This window comes from Eumetopias jubatus, unplaced genomic scaffold, assembly GCF_037043125.1.
Source record: "Eumetopias jubatus isolate StellerSeaLion01/CBP00866 unplaced genomic scaffold, mEumJub1_p1.0 scaffold_13, whole genome shotgun sequence".
Classification (NCBI taxonomy): domain Eukaryota; kingdom Metazoa; phylum Chordata; class Mammalia; order Carnivora; family Otariidae; genus Eumetopias; species Eumetopias jubatus.
In genome coordinates this window covers 56,803,207-56,824,703 of record NW_028274819.1, presented here as the reverse complement: position 1 = coordinate 56,824,703, position 21,497 = coordinate 56,803,207, and the positions used below count along the sequence as shown (strand labels likewise).

Below are 21,497 nucleotides of genomic sequence, written 5' to 3'. Positions count from 1 at the left end.
CCCCGCCCCCCCAACCTTCACACTTAGGCCCCTTCCAAGAATTTTCTTTTCCCTGACTCTCCCCAGTATGGGCCCTGGGCTCAATAGGGACTGGGTAGTTCTTGGGAGGCTCTAAGACACCCTTCCCCCAAAGGTCCTCTAATAAAGGAAGAGCCAGGGCCCCACCAACCTGGGGACTCACATCCCTACACATCCGAACAAGGTCTGTGCATGACTGACAAGGGGGGCTTGGATCAGGAGCCAGCCAAACTGAGTTCAGATCCCGCCCAATAACGGGCCAATAACACCAGCTTTCTTTAAAAAAAAAAAAAAAAAAAAAGCGTCTGTTCTGGGACAGACATTTCACTAGGGATATCCTTCATATTTTAAAAATTGAATCCCCCTTCCTCCATGATTGGCCCTATTTTACAAAAGAGGCGCCTGAGGCTCCCGGAGGGGAAGGGACCAGCGTAAGGACAGCAAGCCATCACCAGCCTGGGACTGGAACCCACCTGGGCCCCAGATTCTGCTGTTGCCTAGGAGCCGAGGAGGGAGGAGCTGCCAGAGAGCCGGGGGGTGGGGGGGGAGGGGAAAGAGCGAGGGCGAGTTCCCGGCAGCGCGCGCTGACGACAGCAGGTGATTTTTTTTCTGCAGCGCGCTTTCTCCCAGCGTCTTGCCTGATTTTTTTCCCCCCGCCGAGCAGTAGATAAGGGTGGGGCCGCTTCCCTGCAGCAGAGACGGCAGCGGCAGTGGCTGCAGCATTATTGGGAGCAGCGGCTGCAGCAATGCTTAGTCTCCGCTGGAGGTGATCGCCTCCGAGCCCTGCTAGGTGGCTGGCTGCGACGGGACGCTTCGGGGAGGAAGAATAGAGCCTCGTCCGTGGCCCCTGAGGCCACCCCGCTCGGCCCTTCCTCTACTCCATGGCTTAAGCCCGCAGCCACCTCGCCTCGCGTCGCCTCTCTTGGCCGGGGTCTGCGCGCCGCCGCCGCAGCAGGGAGGGACGCGACCCAGACGCCCTCGCCCGGGGACTCCGGGAGGCCGTGTGGCTCACCCATCGGTGCCCGCAGCAGACTGCGCTCCCAAGACCTTTGCAGGCGGCTCCCGGAGGCATTTGCAGCCGGTAATCGGGGGACTTTACGGACTTTATCTCAGTGATAGCTTGACCTTCCTGGGTGCTCTCTGAGGGAGGAGAGCAAGGTAGCTCAGGCCACCAAGGGAAAAACAGTGGGAACCAGACTGGTCGAGGGCCGAGGGGCTGAAGTAAGATTAGAGACTTGCCTTAGAATCACAAAAAGAAAGGGAAGGCCCCCTTCGCAGCTAGCATCATGGCGTGGCCGTGCATCACGCGGGCCTGCTGCATCGCCCGCTTCTGGAACCAGCTGGACAAGGCGGACATCGCAGTGCCGCTGGTTTTCACCAAGTACTCGGAGGCCACCGAGGCCCCGAGCGCCCCGCCGCAGCCGCCGCCGCCGCCGCAGCCGCAGCAGCAGGCGCAACCGGCGCACGCGCCCCCCTCGGCGCGGGCGGTCGCCATAGAGACGCAGCCGGCCCAGGGCGAGTTGGATGCAGTTGCCCGGGCAACGGAGCCGGCGCCCGGGCCTAGCGGCGAACGCGAGGCGGCAGCTGCCCCCGGCCGGAGCGGGCCCGGCCCCGGCCCGGCCTCGGGCCCCACCTCCAGCGCAGGCCCCGCGGACTCGGTGATGCGTCAGGACTACCGCGCCTGGAAGGTGCAACGGCCCGAGCCGAGCTGCCGGCCGCGCAGCGAGTACCAGCCTTCCGACGCGCCTTTCGAGCGCGAGACCCAGTACCAGAAGGACTTCCGCGCCTGGCCGCTGCCGCGCCGCGGGGACCACCCGTGGATCCCCAAGCCCATGCAGATCGCCGCGTCCTCCCAGACTCCGGGGCCGACTCTCGGGGCGTCCAAGCGCCGGCCGCAGAGCCAGGAGCGCTGGCCGGCGCAGGCCGCCGTGGAGGCCCCGGAGCAGGAGGCAACCCCTGGCGGAGCGGGTGGCCCCGCAGCCGGAAAGCCCTCCGGTGCGGACGAGCGCGACACCCGCAGGAAGCCCGGGCCCGCCTGGATGCTGCGTCGCGCTGAGGGACAGGTGCCGGAGCAGATGTCGCTGCCCGCAGCTCAGGCCCCGGTCCAGGCCGCGGGCCCCGAGGCTGGCAAGGGGCGTGCAGCGGCGGACGCCCTCAACAGGCAAATCCGCGAGGAGGTGGCGAGCGCGGCGGGCAGCTCCTACAGGTAAGACGCGGGCCGCCGCTCAGGCGACGGGGCAGGTGACCCTTACCCTTTTGCGGAGGCTGCGCCCGGGGCTCATTCTCCGCACCGCAGGCCTCACAGGCAGCCCCTCCCCTTCCAGACCACACCCTCTCCTCAGCCGCATCCCAGACACCCCCTTCCAGGGCTGACTTCTTTCTGCTCCTTCTTACGTGAAGGCTGTTAGTACTTTCCATTCCGGCCTGCCCAGGTCTTTCCCTTTACCATTTTGGCCACGTTCCCCCATCCCCGCTCCGCCTCAGATCCCTGCCTGCTCAACAAGAAACCCTTTTGCAGTTTCTTCACAGGCGGTGCCATTCCGCCCCACCCACTTCTCCCGAGGCATCAGCCTGGACGCTGCCCCTCGCTGGCTCAGCTGTTGCCCAGGGCCATGCTGCTTTCCCGCAGGGCCCCGTCCTCCTAGAAGAATGCTTTCCCAGTGGCCAATCCCCTCCTCCCTAGCCCAGTTCACTTGGCCTTTCTTTCTTCCCTCCCTCTCTCAGTCCCTGGGAGACGTCCAAGCACCACACCCTTTTCTTGATTCCCCGCAGGGCTCTTCTAGATCACCTTCCTCCTTCTACCACCAGGCTTTGAAGTCAGATTCCTTCCTCCTCTTAGTAGCTGTGACACACTGAGCACTTTTCTTAACCTTTCTGGGCCTAAGATTCTTAGGTGTAAGATGCAATTGGTAATAGATTGTTCTCTTAGAATTGCTTGTTCATTTATTAATTAAATATTAATATTTAACATATTTTGAGCACCTACTATATGCCAGGCACTGCACTAGACATTGTGAGAATTACAATGAGATGGCCGAGGAGAATTATGTCTGACACATAGTAGGTGATGAGAATGTCTTAGTGCCATTACAGTCTTGTGCATGATGCCTCATTATTCTGATTTCCACTTCCTAGATACCTCCAGCCTTCTCCCCTATTGATGCATTTCCTTTTTCCTTTCCCTTTATGTTCTCCAGTTGTGTTGCTCGTTCTTTTACCACCAAGAACCCCCTCTTTAGCACATTTAAATTCCCTGTAAATGAATGGCTTCAAGAAAGCTCATATCCATGTTCTCTCTCTCTCTCCCTCCCTCCTTACCTTTCTCCCTCCCTCCCTCTTCCTTTCCCTCTCCCTCTCTCCATCCTTCTAGAATTCTCCCTGTGCTGCAGCCTCAGCCCTTCCAACTTGCTTTCTCACCCTTTGTACATCCAATATATATTTCTGAATGCTTAGCTCTCCATCCTCCCCTTATGTTCCAACCCAGATCAAGCAACTAAGAGATCTCATTTGACTCTGAATGTGTAACACTGGGCTTTAGGGTCTCTGGGGAAATAGATGTGCAAGATGAATAATTGAGCTAGAGGGGTTCGAAATGTGGCTTATGGGGTCCTTCATCAATGCCACAGCCAGTTGCCTCCTTCCTGCAGGAGACTGTGGTTGGGAGGACTGCAGAGTTAGTGTCTTTTGCCAAGACCCTGTACGTAGCCTCATATCAGACTGATGTCTTTCTCCAGTGAACGTAACAACCACTCCCTCATATGCTGAGGGAAGCATAGCAGAGATAGATATCCTCTCTTTTTAAGACAAAATTCATCTCTCTCCCAGGTTTTAACTCTGGAAAGCATTTCCCAATGAGAAGGGGCAGCTAATATTTGGCTCCTACTCCATCTTCCCAAATTCCACCTCTCACTTGGCATTTCTCTCTTGGTTTATTGTTATCACGACCACAGTGGTCCCCTAGGAGTGCACTACTTTTTTTATGGCTTTGGGTTGGGCAAGATCCTTTTCCTTGGTTCATAGCCATCAGGAGCAGCATTTGCACAATATCTTTATGCTACTACCAAGGGAGGACCAAAAAGAAAAGAAGGAAGCAAATAAGCAAGGGGCATAAAAAACAAAGCCAAGATGTAGTTTTGTGATTCTGCCATGGCTTTCTTGTTTCCCAGGCAGGCCCTACTTCATTCCCAGAGAACCCTAAGATTGGCCCAACATCACAGATTTCTGATCTGGCCTCCTCATCTTCCTGCTCTCATTCTACTACCCCATGGCAGGTGGAACCTTAACACCCACCATGCAGGAAAATACCCCTCCTCACCTCCAGAGAGTCAATGCCAATCAAGAGAGATCCCAAATTCTCAAATCTCCTTTGGTGATCCTACTCAGTTTATGTTTCCAGGTCAGTGGGACTTGCTTTGTCCATGAAAAATTGACTAGACAGTCAGGGGATGACCTAACCTTCAGATACAACCCACTCCGAATTTATTATCTTGCATCTTTGTTCTATATGGCCTCTTCCCCCAAAACGCCACCTTCACTGTACAGTAAGCATGTCAGGCTCTACAGTTAGAATTATACTCATACTGTAAGTGATGGGATTGAATGGGGGAAGGCTCTGCTGTTGCAGCTGGTGAGAATGACTATTTTTAATGGCTATCAGAACTCCACCAACCTGTCAAAAAAAAAAATCTCTGAGCACCTCAAAAGAATTTTTTTTCTCATTTGGGTCTTCTGCAAAATTTAATTATGAATGTGACTTTGGGGCCAGCAGTTCCATTTTGCTGTATAATCAGAAGGGTTTGGAAGCATTAAGAGAATGAGTGTTGCTAAGAGACATCAATTTCCTTAATGGACAATTTAAGTGCATGACAAAGTTGATGTGAAATTTAACATTGTTTTTTGTTTCAGAAGAAAAATTAACCAGTAATAGGGAAATGCACTTTGGGTGAAAGTAGACATGAAGAAATAAGATAATCAATCAAATATCACATAAAGAAAAAAAATGCCTGGGAATTGTAGGCTTATCTGGAACATTGATTTTCCTTCCCTATTGTCTCATATTCTTTTCCTTGCTATGATTCCAAATATCTCCTGAATCTAAGTATGCCCCATGGCTGGCATAGATGAGTCTTACATTGCCTTGTTAGAAGCCAGGTTGGGTTCCATTTCAAAGATAATTTGATTTACAAACCCCTTTCTTCTGCCACTGTAGATAAACCATGGTGGCTTACACCATGGTGACTGGTTCATCTCATGGGCTTTCCAAGTGACATCTGTCACATGACATCAATGCAAGCAGTTGGCTTAAATAGAGAAAGGACACATAATCCATCAGCTTAACATACTGGTATATAATGTAAAATATACAGTCAGCATGCAGAGACATATACATACTCATTGGTTTTTCTCCTACAATATACAGTCAGTACATAATATCAAATGCCCTTTGACGCTATGATTTTGAGAAACCTTCCCAATTCAACAGTTCATCTAATTCATAACATATCCACACTAGCTTGGGATTTTTGCATTAAGTGCTATCTCAGGTATCTTTCATTATTCACCATCATGAAGTTGATTAATTTCTATTACACTCATTTTACATAGGTGATGTTATAAAATTGAGAAGCATGTCTCTGTTACCACTTTTAACGTTAAGGATAGATTTTGCTGGGCAGCCACTTGTGACTTTAGACCTAGCATTCTCAATTAGAAAAGAGATGAGTCATGATGAGGGGATTAAAATTCCCCTCTCAGTCCGCCCCATTGCCCTAGCCATCAGTTAATAGGGATAGATGGGGTGGCAGATGCTCCCCATAGAAATGCTAATGAGAAACTTCTCCTGGAAGAAATCAGCTGAGGCGCCAGGAGGTAGAATTAATAAACCAGAGGCAAAATACTTGACAAATGAGAGCAGTAACAAGGAAATCGGAAAGAAAAGGAGGCTTTCGTGTCTGCCCTACAGTCTTCCATGAAGGTTAGAGAAAGCCCCATCTGATGTGGGTGGCTTCTGCTGGCAAAACTGCCCTATGCTTCTAGAGCAACTGCCCACTTCCCTAATTTCTTCCTGGGCAAGTCTCAGCAATACTTCAAGGCCAATCTCAGATACTGAATCTTTAAGGATACCTTCCAGGTTCTGCCATTCAGAACTAATTTTTCTTGTATTCCCTTTTTATATTCTGTGCACTCCCATTGTCTGCTTGACTATAAGATACTTTTGTCTATATCTGCCTCCTCCACCGGATCACAAACACTGGAAGAGAAGGGGTTTATTTTGTTCATCTCTGTACCTCTCACAGTGTAATATTGTGCCCAGGTGCCATATAAGCTTGCAGAATCCAGTAGAATTTTTGGAGTTTGGTGAAAATTTTATTCACCTACACATTGATTCATTTCATTCATTTTAATTTGTTGGATTTATTTCAGAAAATGACCACCAAGCCCCTGCTTGGGATAGGATGATAGATAGGATGCTGGGGATACCAGATGAATAAGTTATAACCTTTATATAAGGAAGTTATGCCTACCTTAATCAAGATAAAGTCCAGTCTCTACTAGATTAGTCCTAAAAGTAAATGTTCAAATGAGGACGGGCCGCAAACCTTCACCCAGGGCAATGATCCTCCATCTTGACTGCACATTGGAATCACTGGAGAGCTTTAAAAACGCTGATGCATACGTGCCTTGCCCAGAAATTCTGTTTTAATTGGTCTGGGATGTGGCCTGAGCATCTGAATATTTCAAAAATGGTCCCAGGCGATTCTCATGTGCAATTCAGGTTATGACCTACTTCCCTAAGGCAAGGGTTCTCAAAATTTAGTACACCCAAGAATCATCTGGCAAGTTTTCTAAAATGCAGATTCTTGGGCCTCATCCTCAGGCATACTGAGTCAGTAGGTTTAAAGTAGATCCTAAGAAACTACATTTTAACATGCAGTCTAGGTAATTTTGATGCAGGCGAAGTTCAAGCTTTACTTGGGAAAATACTGCTTGGAGAAATTGGCTGTCCTTACGTTATTGAGTTTTCTCTTATACAAAAACAGTGTTGGTTGCCATTTATTTAAGTCTTTTACGTCCTTCACTTACATTTTGTAGTTTTCTGCACAAGAGTCTCTCTCTCTCTCTCTCTCTCTCTCCCTCCCCCCCCCCTCACGCGCGCACACACACACATTTTTAAGTTTTATTGTTCTATATTTAAATCTCTAGTAATCTAACTGGATTTTAACTTTAGGTATGGAATGAGGTAGGGATCCAATTTTCTTTTTTGTCTTATGGAAACTCACTTATGCTTAAAATGCAACTTTTCCTCACTAATAGCTCCACGAATCTCCTCTATTACGTAAGGGTCACATATGCTTGGATATATTTCTGGGATATCTGTTCTATTCCATTATTCTGAGTTAATGCCATACTATCATCTTTTCTTTTTGTCTAAAGTATTTCCAATTATGTTTCCTATTGTGAGGAGTATATTTTATTACATTTTCTAATGGTTTGTTGCTCATATGTATTAATTTTTGGATGTTGATCTTGTATTGAGCAATCTTATCACACTCACTAATTAGTTTTGTCTGCAGACTCCCTTGGCTGTCTGTGTTTTTTAGCAAATAACAATTTATTGTCTTCCTTTCCAAGATTTATAAATCTTTTTTTGTGTATGTGTACTGCTGCATTGGTGAGGACATAGGGTGTAGTTTTGATAGTAGGTGATACAGGCGTCTTTGTCTTGGGATGTGGAAATACTTCTTAAGTTTTGTCATTAAGCCAGAGGTTTGCTCTGTATTTCTATGAGATAGCTTCATATCAGGTTAAGAAACTTCTCTTTATCCTGGTTTACTAAGGGTTTCTAAAAATGTGGGTGGGTATTGAATTTTATTGAATGCTTTTTCTGCATCAACGGAGACGATCATATGGTTTTTCTTTTTGAATCTGTTAATAGAGTATTCTGATATTGAACCATCTTTGCATTCCTGAGATAAACCTTACTTGTATAAAAGTATACTTTATGATGTTGAATTTGGTTTTTTATTTTTTATTTGAAATGTTTGCATATATATTTATATCATCCCCAAGGAAGGAGTAGGGAAAATTAGCCATCAGAGAATGGAGCCCTGAGGGATATAAGTATTTGGGGGGGTACTGACAGCAGAAGGAATAGCCATGAAAAAGACAAAGAAGGAATGATCAGAGGAGGAAATCAGAACAGAGACGTATCACAGAAACCACACCAAATACCTAACTCAGCAATGCATTATGCCTCTTTGGAATTTTTTGCTGAGGAATTAGTGTACAAAGCATTTTGCTAGATCATTGGTTGACCTTGGGCAGTTAACTCTCAGAGATATAATGTTGACTGAGACTAACACACAACGAGGAAAGGAGATAAGATACAGGCAATTCTTGGTTGCTCTCTTAGGGGGGAAAAAAAGGCACCTACTGCATATATGAACTTTAAAAAATAAGTCAAGCCAGTGATAGTTCTAAATCTATAATCACTAAGAATTGCTCAGTTTCCCAGACACAATACTAAAATACTCCAGTAAATGTCCACTAAGATTAAAAAGCTATCTCTATCATCAATGCAGCTTTGGCTTTACAAATTATATCAGCTGTATAAAGGTAGATGGGTGAGCTTCTAATTCTCTACTGAATGAAGAAAACTGCAAGATGAGCCTCAACCAACAAACTAAAAATTCTCTTATGTTCACTAAAAATGCTAGTTTTCACCCTTTAAAATAATAATAGTAGCTAATTGAGTGCCTACTATGTGCCTGGCAGGCTGCTAGAAATCTTAGATGCATTTTCTCCTACAATCTTTATAGTAGCCCTGCAGAAATGGTCCTATTATTTCCCTGTTAGAGCTTAGGACCCACAGGGCCTCTTATTTGCCCTTTAGGTTTTTAGACTCTGAAGGCACCGACTTTGTCTAATGCTACTTCTCAATGTATGCCATGTCCTCCATGTCATATTAACATGTATTGTCTCAACTCAGTTTTAATCCAGTAAACATTGATTAGTGTCTACTCTGTATCAGGCTCATTCCTACAATGACAAAGCAGTCCTCGCTCTTGAAAAGCTTATGTGTATTAGGCAGAGACAAGTGTGCTGAAAAGTACCCTAATAAAAATTCTGTGCAGGGTATGGTGGGGCACAGAGGAGAGAGAGAGTTTAAGTCTACTTGATTTGAGGGCTGTCAACCAAAGGGTTCAGGAGAGACGGGACTGGAGGGCTGGATCTTCAAAGAAGAGTGGACATTGTGGGGAAGGGATCAATTTGAGTAAATGTATGAGAAGATAAATTGTAAGCAGTTCTGTGCAGGCAGCATTTAGAGGTTTCATGGGATGACGATAGAATGGTGAAGGGTAGACCAGGTGGGTAGGCTGGGCCAGCTCCTTTGACCTATAAGCAAAGAGAAGAAGCAGGATTAGGTTTTGGATTTTGGAAAAGGTGACTTTGACAGCAGTGGGAAGGATGGATTGGGGGCATGGAGTTCAGGAAGAAGCTGTAGACTGGGTGAGAGATGATGAAGACCTCCAGCAAGGAAAGAAAGTAACTAAGCACTGACTGTATAGAATACAATAATATTGTGGCTATTTGAAAGCAGGTCCAAAGGCAAAGAAAAGAATCTAGGACACTTCCCAGATTTTATGCTTTGGATGTCTGGGGAAACAGTCATTCACTGAGCTAGATAAACACAGTTTTGAACCAATTGAATTTGAGGTGTTTTTTGCAAGGTTGACATGGAGATGTTCAGTAGAAAATGAAAATAGAAAATAGAAATCCGCCCTGCTGGTAAGGGTGTAAACTGGTACAATCACTTTCATAAAACTCTTCGCATTATCTACTCAAGTTAAACATATGTTTTACTCTAAGACCCGGTAACTGTCCCCTTGAATATATACCCAACAGAAACGAGGACAAAAGAATTGTACAAGAATATACATAGCAGCTTTATTAATAATAGCTAAAAAGAAAAAACAACCCAAGTGTCCATCAACAACGGGATAAATTGTGGTATATTCATATAGTGGAATATCATATGGCAGGCTGTGGCAGGGAGAATAATGCTCCTCCCCAACCCCCCACCCAAGGATGTCCACATCCTAACTCCTGGAACATGGGAATATGCCATGTTACAGAGCACAAGGAACTTTACAGATGTCATTAAGTTAAGCATCTTGAGGTGGGGTGAGTATCCTGGATTATGGGCCCTTTGTAATCACAGAGATCTTTATAAGTGAAAGGGTCAGTGTCACAGTGATGCCGTGTGATAAAGACTCGGCCAGACATTGCTGGCTTCGAAGATGGAAAAGGGGACCTGAGCCAAGGAAAGCAGGCAGCTGCTAAGAAACTGGAAAAGGCAAGGAAACGGCTTCTCTCCTAGAGCCTTCAGAAGGAACACCTTGCTTCTAATGACACCTTGATTTTTTTCCACTGAGACCCATTACAGACTTTTTAACTTAGAACTAGGAGATAATACATTTGCGTTGTTTTAAGCCACTCAGCTTGTGGTAATTCATTTCAGCAGCTACAGGGAACTAATACACAGAGTTTCTCGATCTTGGCACTACTGACTCTTTGGGCTGGATGATTCTTTGTTGTGAGGCGCTGCCCTGTGCATTGTTGCATATGCCTGGCCTCTACCCACTCCATGCCACAGCATTCCCCACTGCACCCTCACCCTTGCTGAATTGTGATCAACAAAAATGTTTCCAGACATTGCCAAAAGACCCCTGCAGGAAGAAAAATCGCCGCTGGTGCGAACCACTGTTGTATGAAAAGTAAAATTACTGCAGTACTCTATAATATGGATATATCCCATAGACATGATGGTGAATGAAAGGAACAGATGCAAGTACACTTACTGAATGATTCCATGTATATGGATTTCAAAAACAGCCCAAAGGAATTGATGGTGGTGGCAATCAGAATATTGGTGATCTCTGGGGGTGGGGTGGGTAACTGGTTGAGAAGGAGCATAAGAGAACCTTCCGAGATACTGGAATTGTTCTATAATCTTGTTCTGGTTGCAGGTTATGTGGATCTAGACATGCCAACAATTAAGGTTTATGGACTTTATTCTATGTATGTTATACCTCAACCAAAAATTAAAAAACAAAGTACAAACCAAGTAAGAGAAAAGGCAGAACAGAAAAGATCTGGACATGGAGCTGTCAGTGAGGATCAAACAGGCATCAGGGCGGCTGGGGAATAAAGAGGGTGAGAAGAAGAGACTGTTGGGGCTGGGGCCCAACCAGCACTGACACATCAGGGAGAGGTGGAAGAGGAGTCAGTCGAGGATGGGCCACTGGTGTCTGTATGGAGTGAAAGCTCAGGCTCCCCCTTTGCCCCCACTTCCCACCTCCCCTGCCACCAGCCTCTGTGTTCCCTGCAGGAGCTACCCCACTTGTATATAAAACATCACAGTACTCTTCCCTGTCTTCACTGTCCTAGCATAGCCCATTGCCAATGTGTATTTCTTTCCAAACTGAATGAAGAGGCTTCTGCAGGACCATGCCTGGTATAACCTCTTCTGGTGGGAAAATTGGGCCCAGGCCCCAAGCCACAAAATGCACCATAAGTGCGTCCTTGAAACACTGCCTTCTCCACCTGTTGTGCTGTTCCCTGTGGTCACTGTCTATTTCGTGCAGTGACTTGAAAAAGTTGGCCCACGTCGCGGCATATCCTAAAGGGCATTTTTACAATCTTCTTAGCCCCTAAGAACTGTTCTCTATTAGACCATCATGACAGGCAAAAGATAGGCAATGGCAGAATGCAAAGGAGCATTCTGTTATGATTGTTAGAATAGAGACATAACTGAGTTTCAACCCCACTTACTGAGTATTTACTCGGTGCCAATTGCTTTAACATATCTTTTTATTTAGACTTCATAACGACCTTCTAAAGTGAATATGTCTGTCTTGAAAGATGAATACTAGGGTCAGGGAGGTCTGGGGGCTGATATCACACAACCAGTCAATGGCTGAGGGGTCCAGGAGCCTGTTTCTCCTCTTCCCGGCCCACTACTGTGTCTTACCTGCGAAGCTCAAGCAGACATCTGCCAAGTGCCCCAGTTTGATGTCCTTCCTAGGGGGCTGCCATGCGCCCCCACCCTTCTTGCTGTCTTTTTGGCTCCCACTCTCCTAAGCCCATGCCATCCTCCTTCACCAGCTTGTTTCTGCGGTGGGAGAGGGCTGCCTGTCTCACTACTCCTTATCCGGAACTCTCCTCAGATTCCCTTCCCCTCCAGAGCAAGGCCCAGCACCTCGGGCTGCAGTCAAGGTTTTCCAGGATCTGACCTATCTGGTGTTCCCAGCGTTTTTGCCCCCTGCTCCCCACACTCACCTGATGCTTTTTCCTGGGGATTCTCAGTTCTGGTTGTACATTACAATCGTGGGGGCCCCAGCAGGTGATCTAGCCAAATCACAGTCTGAACTGGCCCTTGACAAGCCCTACATGTAACTACGGCTGGACTTTGCTCACAGTTTTCCCTCCTGCCATCCTCCCATCTTCCTTCTAAATCCCTCCTATCCTTCAGAGCTTTTAGTCCATTGTGAAAGAGGCTTATACTGTAAAAACAGGGAATTAGGTTGGATTTATTTGATCATAATATCATAATAATAATGCAGAGGGCTTAATATTATTTTTATTCCGAGTTCAATGCAGCATCCTCAGAGCATGCAAAGGCTGGGGCTATGGGCTATGAGGATTTAAGGTGCAGAACACATGGTCCCCGCTCACAGGAGCTTGCTGTCTTGTGAGGCAGGGAACATGGATGCAGTCATCTAAAACACCAGACAGGGCCTGCTGAGGGTTAAACTCAGGGGCCAGAGATCTCAAGGGCCACAACAAGGGCTGGTTAATTTTGTTGAAAGATTCGTGGATGGGATGGTGGGATGAGTCCTTGGAGGTGTCCTGGTGTCCCGTGAAGGATTTGCTGACCATTAAAACTGGGTTCGAATCATTTCTCTGTAACTTAAAAATCTATGTGACCTTGAGAAAGTCTTTCGTTTCCTCATCAGTAAAATGGAGATGATTGCACAGCAGTGACTTCAGAATCATGATGAAGATGGGGGAGATAACACTTTCCCCCAATGCACACCCATCGTACTAAGTGCTGGCCGCGTTTATTGTTATCATTGAGAGAATGGAATAGAGTCAGTTACCAATGAAAGTCTTTCAGTTATTCACTCAGCAAACATCTGTCACATCTTGTATCAGGCACTATGCTAGGACCCAGAGATACAGAAATGAATTGCACGTATTCCCTCTCCTAAAGAGAGCTCTAGCGAGAGAAACATATTAAGAAAATTACAGTATTAGTAGTATGTGCAATAGTAGAAATATGGACAAGATATTGAGGGGATGTAGAGTAAAGGGAGGGGGGCCTGCCTCAATCTGAGTCATGGACCACTTCCTGAAGGAGGTGTACCTGTGCAGTGTGTCAAAAGCGTGGAGCTAGTTCCATTGGGAAGGCAAGAGGTTAGGAGCTAGATATTTCTTCCTGCAGGTCTTTAACAATGAGCTAAGAACAAAGAAGGCCACTTAAGAGTACAATACTTACTAGTAATTTCAGCTCCTCTCAGATGTCTAGCTTTATCTTGGGACTTGTGTTCAAATTCTACTCATCACTTGTTAACAATATGACTTTGGGCAAGTTACTTAACCTCTCTTTTCTGATTTTGTTTCCTCAATGGTAAAATAGAATCAATAATATCTACCTTGCAAAGTTGTTGAAAGACTAAATATTCCATTAAGTTTGTGACTTGTGACTCTTTTGCCTGTCTTTTTTTTAAAGATTTTATTTATTTATTTGAGAGAGAGAGTGCACGAGCACACGAGCGGGGGGGGGGGCAGAGGGAGAGAGAGAAGCAGACCCCCTGCCGAGCTGCAAAATAATCAGGCAGGCAGGGAGGTGGCACATTCCAGGCAGAAGCGATGGCTGGAGCATGGAGAGTTAGCTATGCATTTGGGGAATCACAGATATTCAGATATGACAAATGTTCCAAGTGTGAGGAGTGACATAGCAGGAGATGAGTCTGGAAAGGTCTAGAGCAGTGATCGGTAAACTTTCTGTAAAGGGATAGATAATATATGTTAGGTTTGGCCAGCCCTTATATGTTATATAACAAGAGAGAACAAATTTCCCAGAAGTTTTAGTGTTGAAATTCAAAAGATAATAATAATCATTGAATACAATATTTTGTAATATAGGTCTACTAATGAGAAGAATGGATTTTTTTTTTTAGGGGAATAACATTTGCTGAAATGAGGTTCAAAATTAATGTTCCCCTTCATCATATTTGATTACAAGTATTTATCTACAAAAACCATTCTTAGCTCATGGGTGAACAGAGCCAGGTAGAGGGCCGGATTTGGCTCATGGACTACAGTTTGCCAATCTCTGATCTGTATTATTTTTTTTAAGATTTATTTATTTATTTGAGAGCGAGAGAGAGCATGAAAGCAGGGGGAGGGGCAGATGGAAAGGGAGAGAATCCTGAAGCAGACTCCCTGCTGAGCATGGAGCCCAACGTGACCCAGGGCTTGATCCCAGGACCCTGAGATCATGACCTGAGCTAAAATCAAGAGTTGGCCGTTTAACTGACTGAGCCACCCAGGCTCCCTCTGATCTGTATTATTGAAGACAGGACACCATGCTATCAAGTTTCAGACTCTGTGTTTAAGTGTCAAATAACCTTCTGACCACAGTGCCTGAGAATACTTAGTTTGACTGTTCCTTATTAAGCACATCATTTATTCTTCCCAAGTGACATAAGCACTCTCTTGTTTCCTTACAACTGAAATGCAACAGGGCACTGATGTATGTGTGAGAGAGTCTCTTTGTCTTCATATATAATGGGTAAAAACCCATCTCTCATAGCAACCAAGGATACAAGGTACGGGAGTCACCATTGTGAAATAATATCAGGCTCTGGCTGCTATGACCATTTCATGTGGGGTTCTCTTGGGAGCCGGAACAAGGCTTTTAAAAAAATAGATAAGGAATAAGTGCTATTACAAGGTGCACGAGGACAGATTCCCTTGCCTAGGATTAGGCACCTAAGAAAAGCACAGAAGAGACCTCTACCATGAGAGAATTGTGGTGACAACTCAAAGAAGCTCCGTTCCAGCACGACTCCACGGGCTGGCTATGAACTGGAGTCTTGGTGATTGCAGCTGCTGAGAATCTAATCTTTTCATACCATTCTCTGGGGAGCCTTTTAGTACATCATAATAGTCCCAACTCAGACTGTATTTCTCGGAAAGTGGTACTTTATAAATGCTACCTTAATCTCTATCTAGATGGATGAATTTGGGTAAAGAGCATGACTTTGTTAATAAAACAATTCAATTCAATTCAATTCAATTCAATTCAATTCATATTTGTTGAGTACTTCCTATGAATAAGACACTTAGCTAGGCTCTGGGGAGATGACTGTGAGGTCCGCAGTTTGGCACATCCTGATTTACTCTGTGTCTGTTCCTACTTCAATAATAGGGAGAAGTACTATGATGAAGATGATGATGATGATGGAAAAGAAGGGAAGAGGCAGGAGGAGATGATGCAGCGGCAGAAGCGTGGATGCTTTTAACTAAGCAAGGTCTTTAGGGCTAGGGGTGATAGAAGGGGCAAGAGTACTGAAGAAAAAGTGAAGAACATAAGGGAAATTAGTAATCACAGCTACTGATCTGATAGCCATGGTGCAGAGGATCAGCCAAAAGAATTGGCATCAGATAAACATCAGCTCAAATCTCAGCCTTTCCATTTAGTACTTATGTAACCCTGGTGAAGTTATTTCAAGTCTCTGAGCCTAAATTTCCTCCTCAAGAAAATGGGGCAATATTATACATGTCATAGGTTGCATGGATGTGTACAATGTTTTATAAATCATTAGGTCCTTGCAGTCGAAATTTTAAATATCAATACTTAAAAATAAGCATGGAATCTGACTGCACACCAGTTTAGACAGATTAGTCGCTCGGGACAGGCTCCAAACTAAGTTGGATTGTACTCTGAACAAGATAGATGCAGTGCACCATGGACTGAGCTGTAGAATGACAAATGCAGTGTTAAGCATGCATTCCAGTCGCTGATTATTAAATACAATTGTGATGAATTTTAGGCAGGGAAAGTACTAAGTGCTGGGAGAGCATTTAATGGGACCCCACAGGCCTAACCTAGAGCAGGGTTGGAGCTGTCATCTGAGGAGGTGGTGTTTGAGCTGAGCCCTGAGGGGTGAAAGTGAGCCTTGATGCCTGCCCAGCTTGAGCCCCTCCTTCTGGCTTCATTTCCTGGCCTGTCACTAATGGGTTGGCCCAGTCCCCTCTGGAGGACTTCCTGGCTAAGGGACCACATTCCAAGATCCCCTTAAACACCCAAGCACACGATGCCAAAGCGCCCTGTCCTGAGGCTTGCAGCGGAGAACACAGGGCAGAGGACAGAGCAAGCTGTGATGGGCAACTCTGAGGGCATTGAAGAGTTAGCTCGCGGCCAAGGATTTGGTTCCATCCATTTGATACTGCTCTCATTCCTTCCTAAATACCGGACGCTACCTTGCCTGAGAAATCCTCAAAGCACTTTCTCTTCTCTTTTTTTTTCTGTAGAACTTTAAAAAAAAAAAAACACTACAAAGAATAGCGTAACTCCCATATTCTTGCTACCCAGAATTTTAAAAATTAACATTTTATTATATTTACTTCCAGTTTTTTGTGTGTGTCAAAACATTATTTTCTTTCATAATAAAGCTGTCTTTGCCCACCTGACCCAGACCCATCCTGCTCTTCCCACTGCCCCCAGGAGGCTGCCACTCCTGACTTTGGGGTGCATATCTCTTCATCCATAAACTACAAATGGCATTACTATATGTGCGTATGTGTTGATTTATTTTTTATATAGTATTTGATGACCTTTTTAAAGGTTTTTTTATGTATTTATTTTTTTAATAATCTCTATACCCAATGTAGGGCTCAAACTCACGACCTCAAGACCCCAGTCACATGTGCTACCAACTGAGCCAGCCAGGCGCCCCTGTGTTTACTTAGATGACAGCTAACACTATGTATCATTCTGTGACTTTATTTTTTTCACCCAACATCATATATCCTGAAAAAATACAAATGAGCAGGCATAAGCACCCACTTATTTATAGTTCCTTCTTTTTAATGGCTGTATAACCTGCCAGCATTGAATATATCACATAATATTTATCTTACTCTATTTACATTAGGTTTTCTTAATTTTTAACTATCGAAAATGTTGCTGCAATGAGTATCCTTATACATTTCTCTCTTTGAATATATGTAAGAGTTAGAAGGGAAATTGTTGGATCTCAGGTTATATGCATTTTACTAGATATTGGAAAATTGCTCTTTTTACTGGCTGGACTCATTTGTACTTCAATTAATTGTGTAAAAAGTATCCTTTTTTCTTGTAATGTCAGTTAAAATTTTGCCAATTTCATAGTTGAAATGAACAATGAAAATGGTCATTGTTTAATTCATATTTCCCTGCTTTTCAGTGAAATTCAGAAGCTTTCTATGTGTTTCTCAAAATCTGCAATTCCTCTTCTGTGGGCTGCACATTCCCACCCCGTGCCTGTAGTCCTATAAGGTGTGATCTCATTTTTATTGACCTACACTGATACTGACAACTAATCTTTTCTGTGGCTTGTCTTTCGCCTCCCTTTACAGGGTCTTTGTCACACGGAAATTCTTCATTTTAATGTATTCACTGTGTTCAGTCCTTGCCTGTGTGGTTTGTGCCTTTTTTTTCTCATTTCAGAAAGACTTCCTTCCCAAAGTCTTTTATATTTTCTTCTGATAGTTTCAAGGTTTATTTTTCACATTTAGGTTTATAGTATATCTGGAACGAGTTTTCAGTGATATGAATGTGAGATAGGAATATATTTCCATGTTCTTCTATGTGGAAAGCCAACGATCCCAAATTCACTTGTTTGACAGACCATTCCTTTTCACTGACTTAAAAAGTTCCCTCTCTCTGATAGCAAGTCCCCTCACTTGTGTGGGTCCGTTTTGGGGTTCTGTACTTTGTTGCATTGACCTATTTGTCAACTGCTAGCAAATACTACACTTAACCTAATTACAATGGCCCTGTGATGTGTTTTGATCACAGGGTAAGTCTCTCTCTTGGTTGTTCTTTCTTTTTTTTTAAGATTTTATTTATTTATTTGATAGACAGAGGGAGAGGGAACACAAGCAGGGGGAGTGGGAGAGAGAGAAGCAGGCTTCCCGCGGAGCAGGGAGCCCGGTGCAGACTTGATCCCAGGACCCTGGGATCGTGACCGGAGCCGAAGGCAGATGCTTAATGACTGAGCCACCCAGGCGCCCCTCTCTTGGTGGTTCTTTTTCAGAATTGTCTTGGTCTTACTTAGACATTTACCCTCCCATATTTATTTTGGACTTCGTTTTCAACTACTACAAAAATTACTATTGAGATTTTGATTAGACGTGGGTTAAAATTACAGGTTAATCTGAAAATTGACATCTGTGTAATGTTGAGTCTTTCCGTGTATAAACAAGATACGTCACTCCATTTACTGAGGTCTTCTTTTATAGCCTTCTTAAAGTCTTTTTTCTTTGCTCTTTCCTAGACATTTTCTAGATTCTGTGGCTATTGTGAGTGAGATTTTTTTGTTACCTTTCCTAATTGGTTGTTGGTGATGTATAAGAACATCCTTGACTGCCGTATATTTACCCAGTACCTGTAAACTTGATGAATTCTCTTGTTAATTCTAATATTCTTTTTTCAGAAATTTCTTGGATCTTCTATTTACTGTGATTTTCCTTTGTTCCTTCTTTGGTCCAATTCAGCCTTTTATTGAATTGATTAGATTTTTCTCTTTCCCGTCTGTGTAGAAGTCTGCATTCTGTTTCCAGTTTTTTGTTGGGTGGTTGGCTTTGTGGTGGCTAGCCTTATTTTTTAATCTGTAGATCTGACTTACAGTTTCAAGTTGGTCAAACTTTACCTCTGATCGCCCCTCCAACTTCCATGTTCTTGTCTTATAGTTTAGCTCAGCTTTGCTTTATAATTTAGAAATAATTAGTAATAACACTTTTATGTCCAATGCTTATTTAGATTTGCCTCAGTATTCAGTAATACTTTGCTCACCACTGCTTTTTGAATCCCACTCTTGCTTTCTGGAAGTCTGCCCTTCATCTGAAATATCTTTATCTCGCCCTCATACTTTAGTGATAGCTAGCTGAGGGAGGAATTCTAGGTAGACATTAGTTTTCTTTTAGCACTGTAAAAATATCACTCCACTATCTTCTGGCGCTGTTGTTGCCTGTGAGGAATCTACTATAATGTAAACTGCTTGGATTAGTACCCAGCACATAATAAAAGTATCCTACGTGTTGTTGGCAGCCGCCGTTGTGGCAGTAGAAATAATAGGAACAGCTTTCTGTACATTCTATCTAGTCTTCCCGACTCTGTCCTGTAGGTACTGTGTTATCTGAGGCTCAGAGAGGCTGGATGCCTTTCCCAGTGTTACACAGCTAATAGCTGAAGGCATAATTTACATCCCCGAATAGGCCACCTACAGCCTGTTTCTCCCTCTCCCTAGATCACACTGCCCCTCTTATAATAAAATAAGGTTTGGACACTGTTGGAAACCAGAGCCTGGGCAGAGTATTTGCCAAGGCCACTGGTGGGAAACTGGGGGACAAGGGCCTGGGTACTGATGTTGTACACTTCCAGAACAAGCTGTGGGAGAAAAGCCTGGGACAGTGTAGGGTTCTTGGGAGGGACCTCAAAGACAGAAAACAAGTTTATAGTCATTCTTATAGTTAAGGATTCTGGTTTTCCAGGGCGTTGAAAATATACACCGTAATATATAGAATCTTCCTAGGGGAGGAGCTGCTTTTGACATCATCCATCCATCCATTCTTGGATTCAACAAAGAAGTCACTCAAATTGCTGGCAAGTGAGTGTTGTTCTGACATAAATGTTGGCTGATATTTTTGTTTGTATTGAGGAGAAGGTGAAAGGGAAGCAGTGAGGGTGCCTGAAGACGTGTCTAGCTTCACGCATTAACGAATGCTGTGAGCTCCCTTGCTGCAGCCGATAAGCATTTTGAGTACTGGAAAAATATGTCCTCCATTTTTTTGGTGCTGCCCACAACGTAACAGCTACAGATATAACACACTTTTACGTGTAATCTGCATCATTAACATTGAACCCATTACTTTCTTAAGTCTGAACAGCCAAGAAAACAATAAGCCTAGTGTTGGTTTGCTGCATTTGCTGACTTCCGTGGTGTCAGAGGCTGACACAAGCTGCCCACGTACCGCTCCCTACCACGGAGCCGCCAGTAAGTGGCGTTCCCATCCAGTGGGTACAATCAAGAAGACCTAAGTCATCTCAAGAGCATAGATGATAGTAACATGTAGTAAAATACTTAGAAAGTGATGTTTTGAGCGTTTTTACCTTTATCTTTTAGTACAATTTGTTTACTTTATATTTATGTAATTAATTTTTTTATAATGGCTGTGCTTAACCACTGGCTCAGAAAATTTAGTCTATGGCTCTGTCAAGACAGTATGAGCCGGCTCCAGCACACTGCTCACATCTAACATAGATATGGAAATCAGAAGGACTGAGAAATCTTCCGAAGGACTGAATTTTGAGCAGCGTTCTGAGGGTTGAGTAGAAGTCTGCTGCGTAAACTGGAGGGAGGCATCTCAGGCAGATGGAACAGAATGAGGGAGGGTAGATCCCAGGGCTTCCTTCTGAGGAACGTGGGTGGAAAGTAGGGAAAGGCCAGAGAAGTAGGGCAGAGCTCATTCATGAAGGGTCTTGTGCACCTTTATCCCGAAAGCTCCAGGGAACCACTGAAAGAGGTTAAACAAGAGAATGAGTGACTGGATTTGCCTTCTCAAGAGACCTGTCCGGCCTCTGGGAGGCGAGAGGTTTGGAGAGGGCCAAGGTTGGAAGCAGGGCAGGCCGTGATGCTGTGGTGGTCAGCAAGGTGCCAGGTAGTGGAGGTCAAGTGGTAAAAGGGGAAGTGCATTCCAGAAACCCAAAACAGCATGTGCAAAGGCTTGAGATGTGAGAAACGAAACCAAGCACAGGGAACAGGGAGGCCTGGGTATAGACTTCCTGCCAGGGAATGGCAGGGTTGTGACCGGATATCTGGGCACTGTTGACACAGGGTCAAGGACTCCTGTGCCAGGGGATGTGTTGGATATAGTCCTGTTTATGGAGTGCACGGGCAGGAAGTGGGGTCAGCGTGCTTCATTCTCTCTGAACCAAACTATTAAATAATTGTGATGTTCTTTGGCTTACCTGATTGGGCTTTTGGCAGATAAGTGTGGTATGAACTAGTCTCTGGGAGGCTGATCTTCTAGGTTCTTGTTACTCAAAGTGTGGTCCACGGACCTGCACCATCAGCCTCACTTTGGAGCTAATCAGGTATGCTGAATCTCAGATGCTACCCCGAACATATTGAGTCATATTGCAT

The 21,497-nt window shown here is 44.7% G+C and overlaps 1 protein-coding gene across 3 annotated transcripts in view; it reads left to right on the top strand.

The window, feature by feature from the left end:
• Window positions 1-1,087: 1,087 nt before the first annotated feature.
• Window positions 1,088-21,497, top strand: part of MAP6 (microtubule associated protein 6) — a 70,643-nt gene continuing 50,233 nt past the window's right edge. For all 3 annotated transcript variants that reach the window (XM_028116056.1, XM_088017822.1, XM_028116057.2), the window contains exon 1: window positions 1,088-2,224. In XM_028116056.1, the coding sequence (XP_027971857.1) occupies window positions 1,305-2,224 (920 nt within the window). In that variant the 5' untranslated portion in view covers window positions 1,088-1,304. The remainder of the gene's footprint in view (window positions 2,225-21,497) is intronic.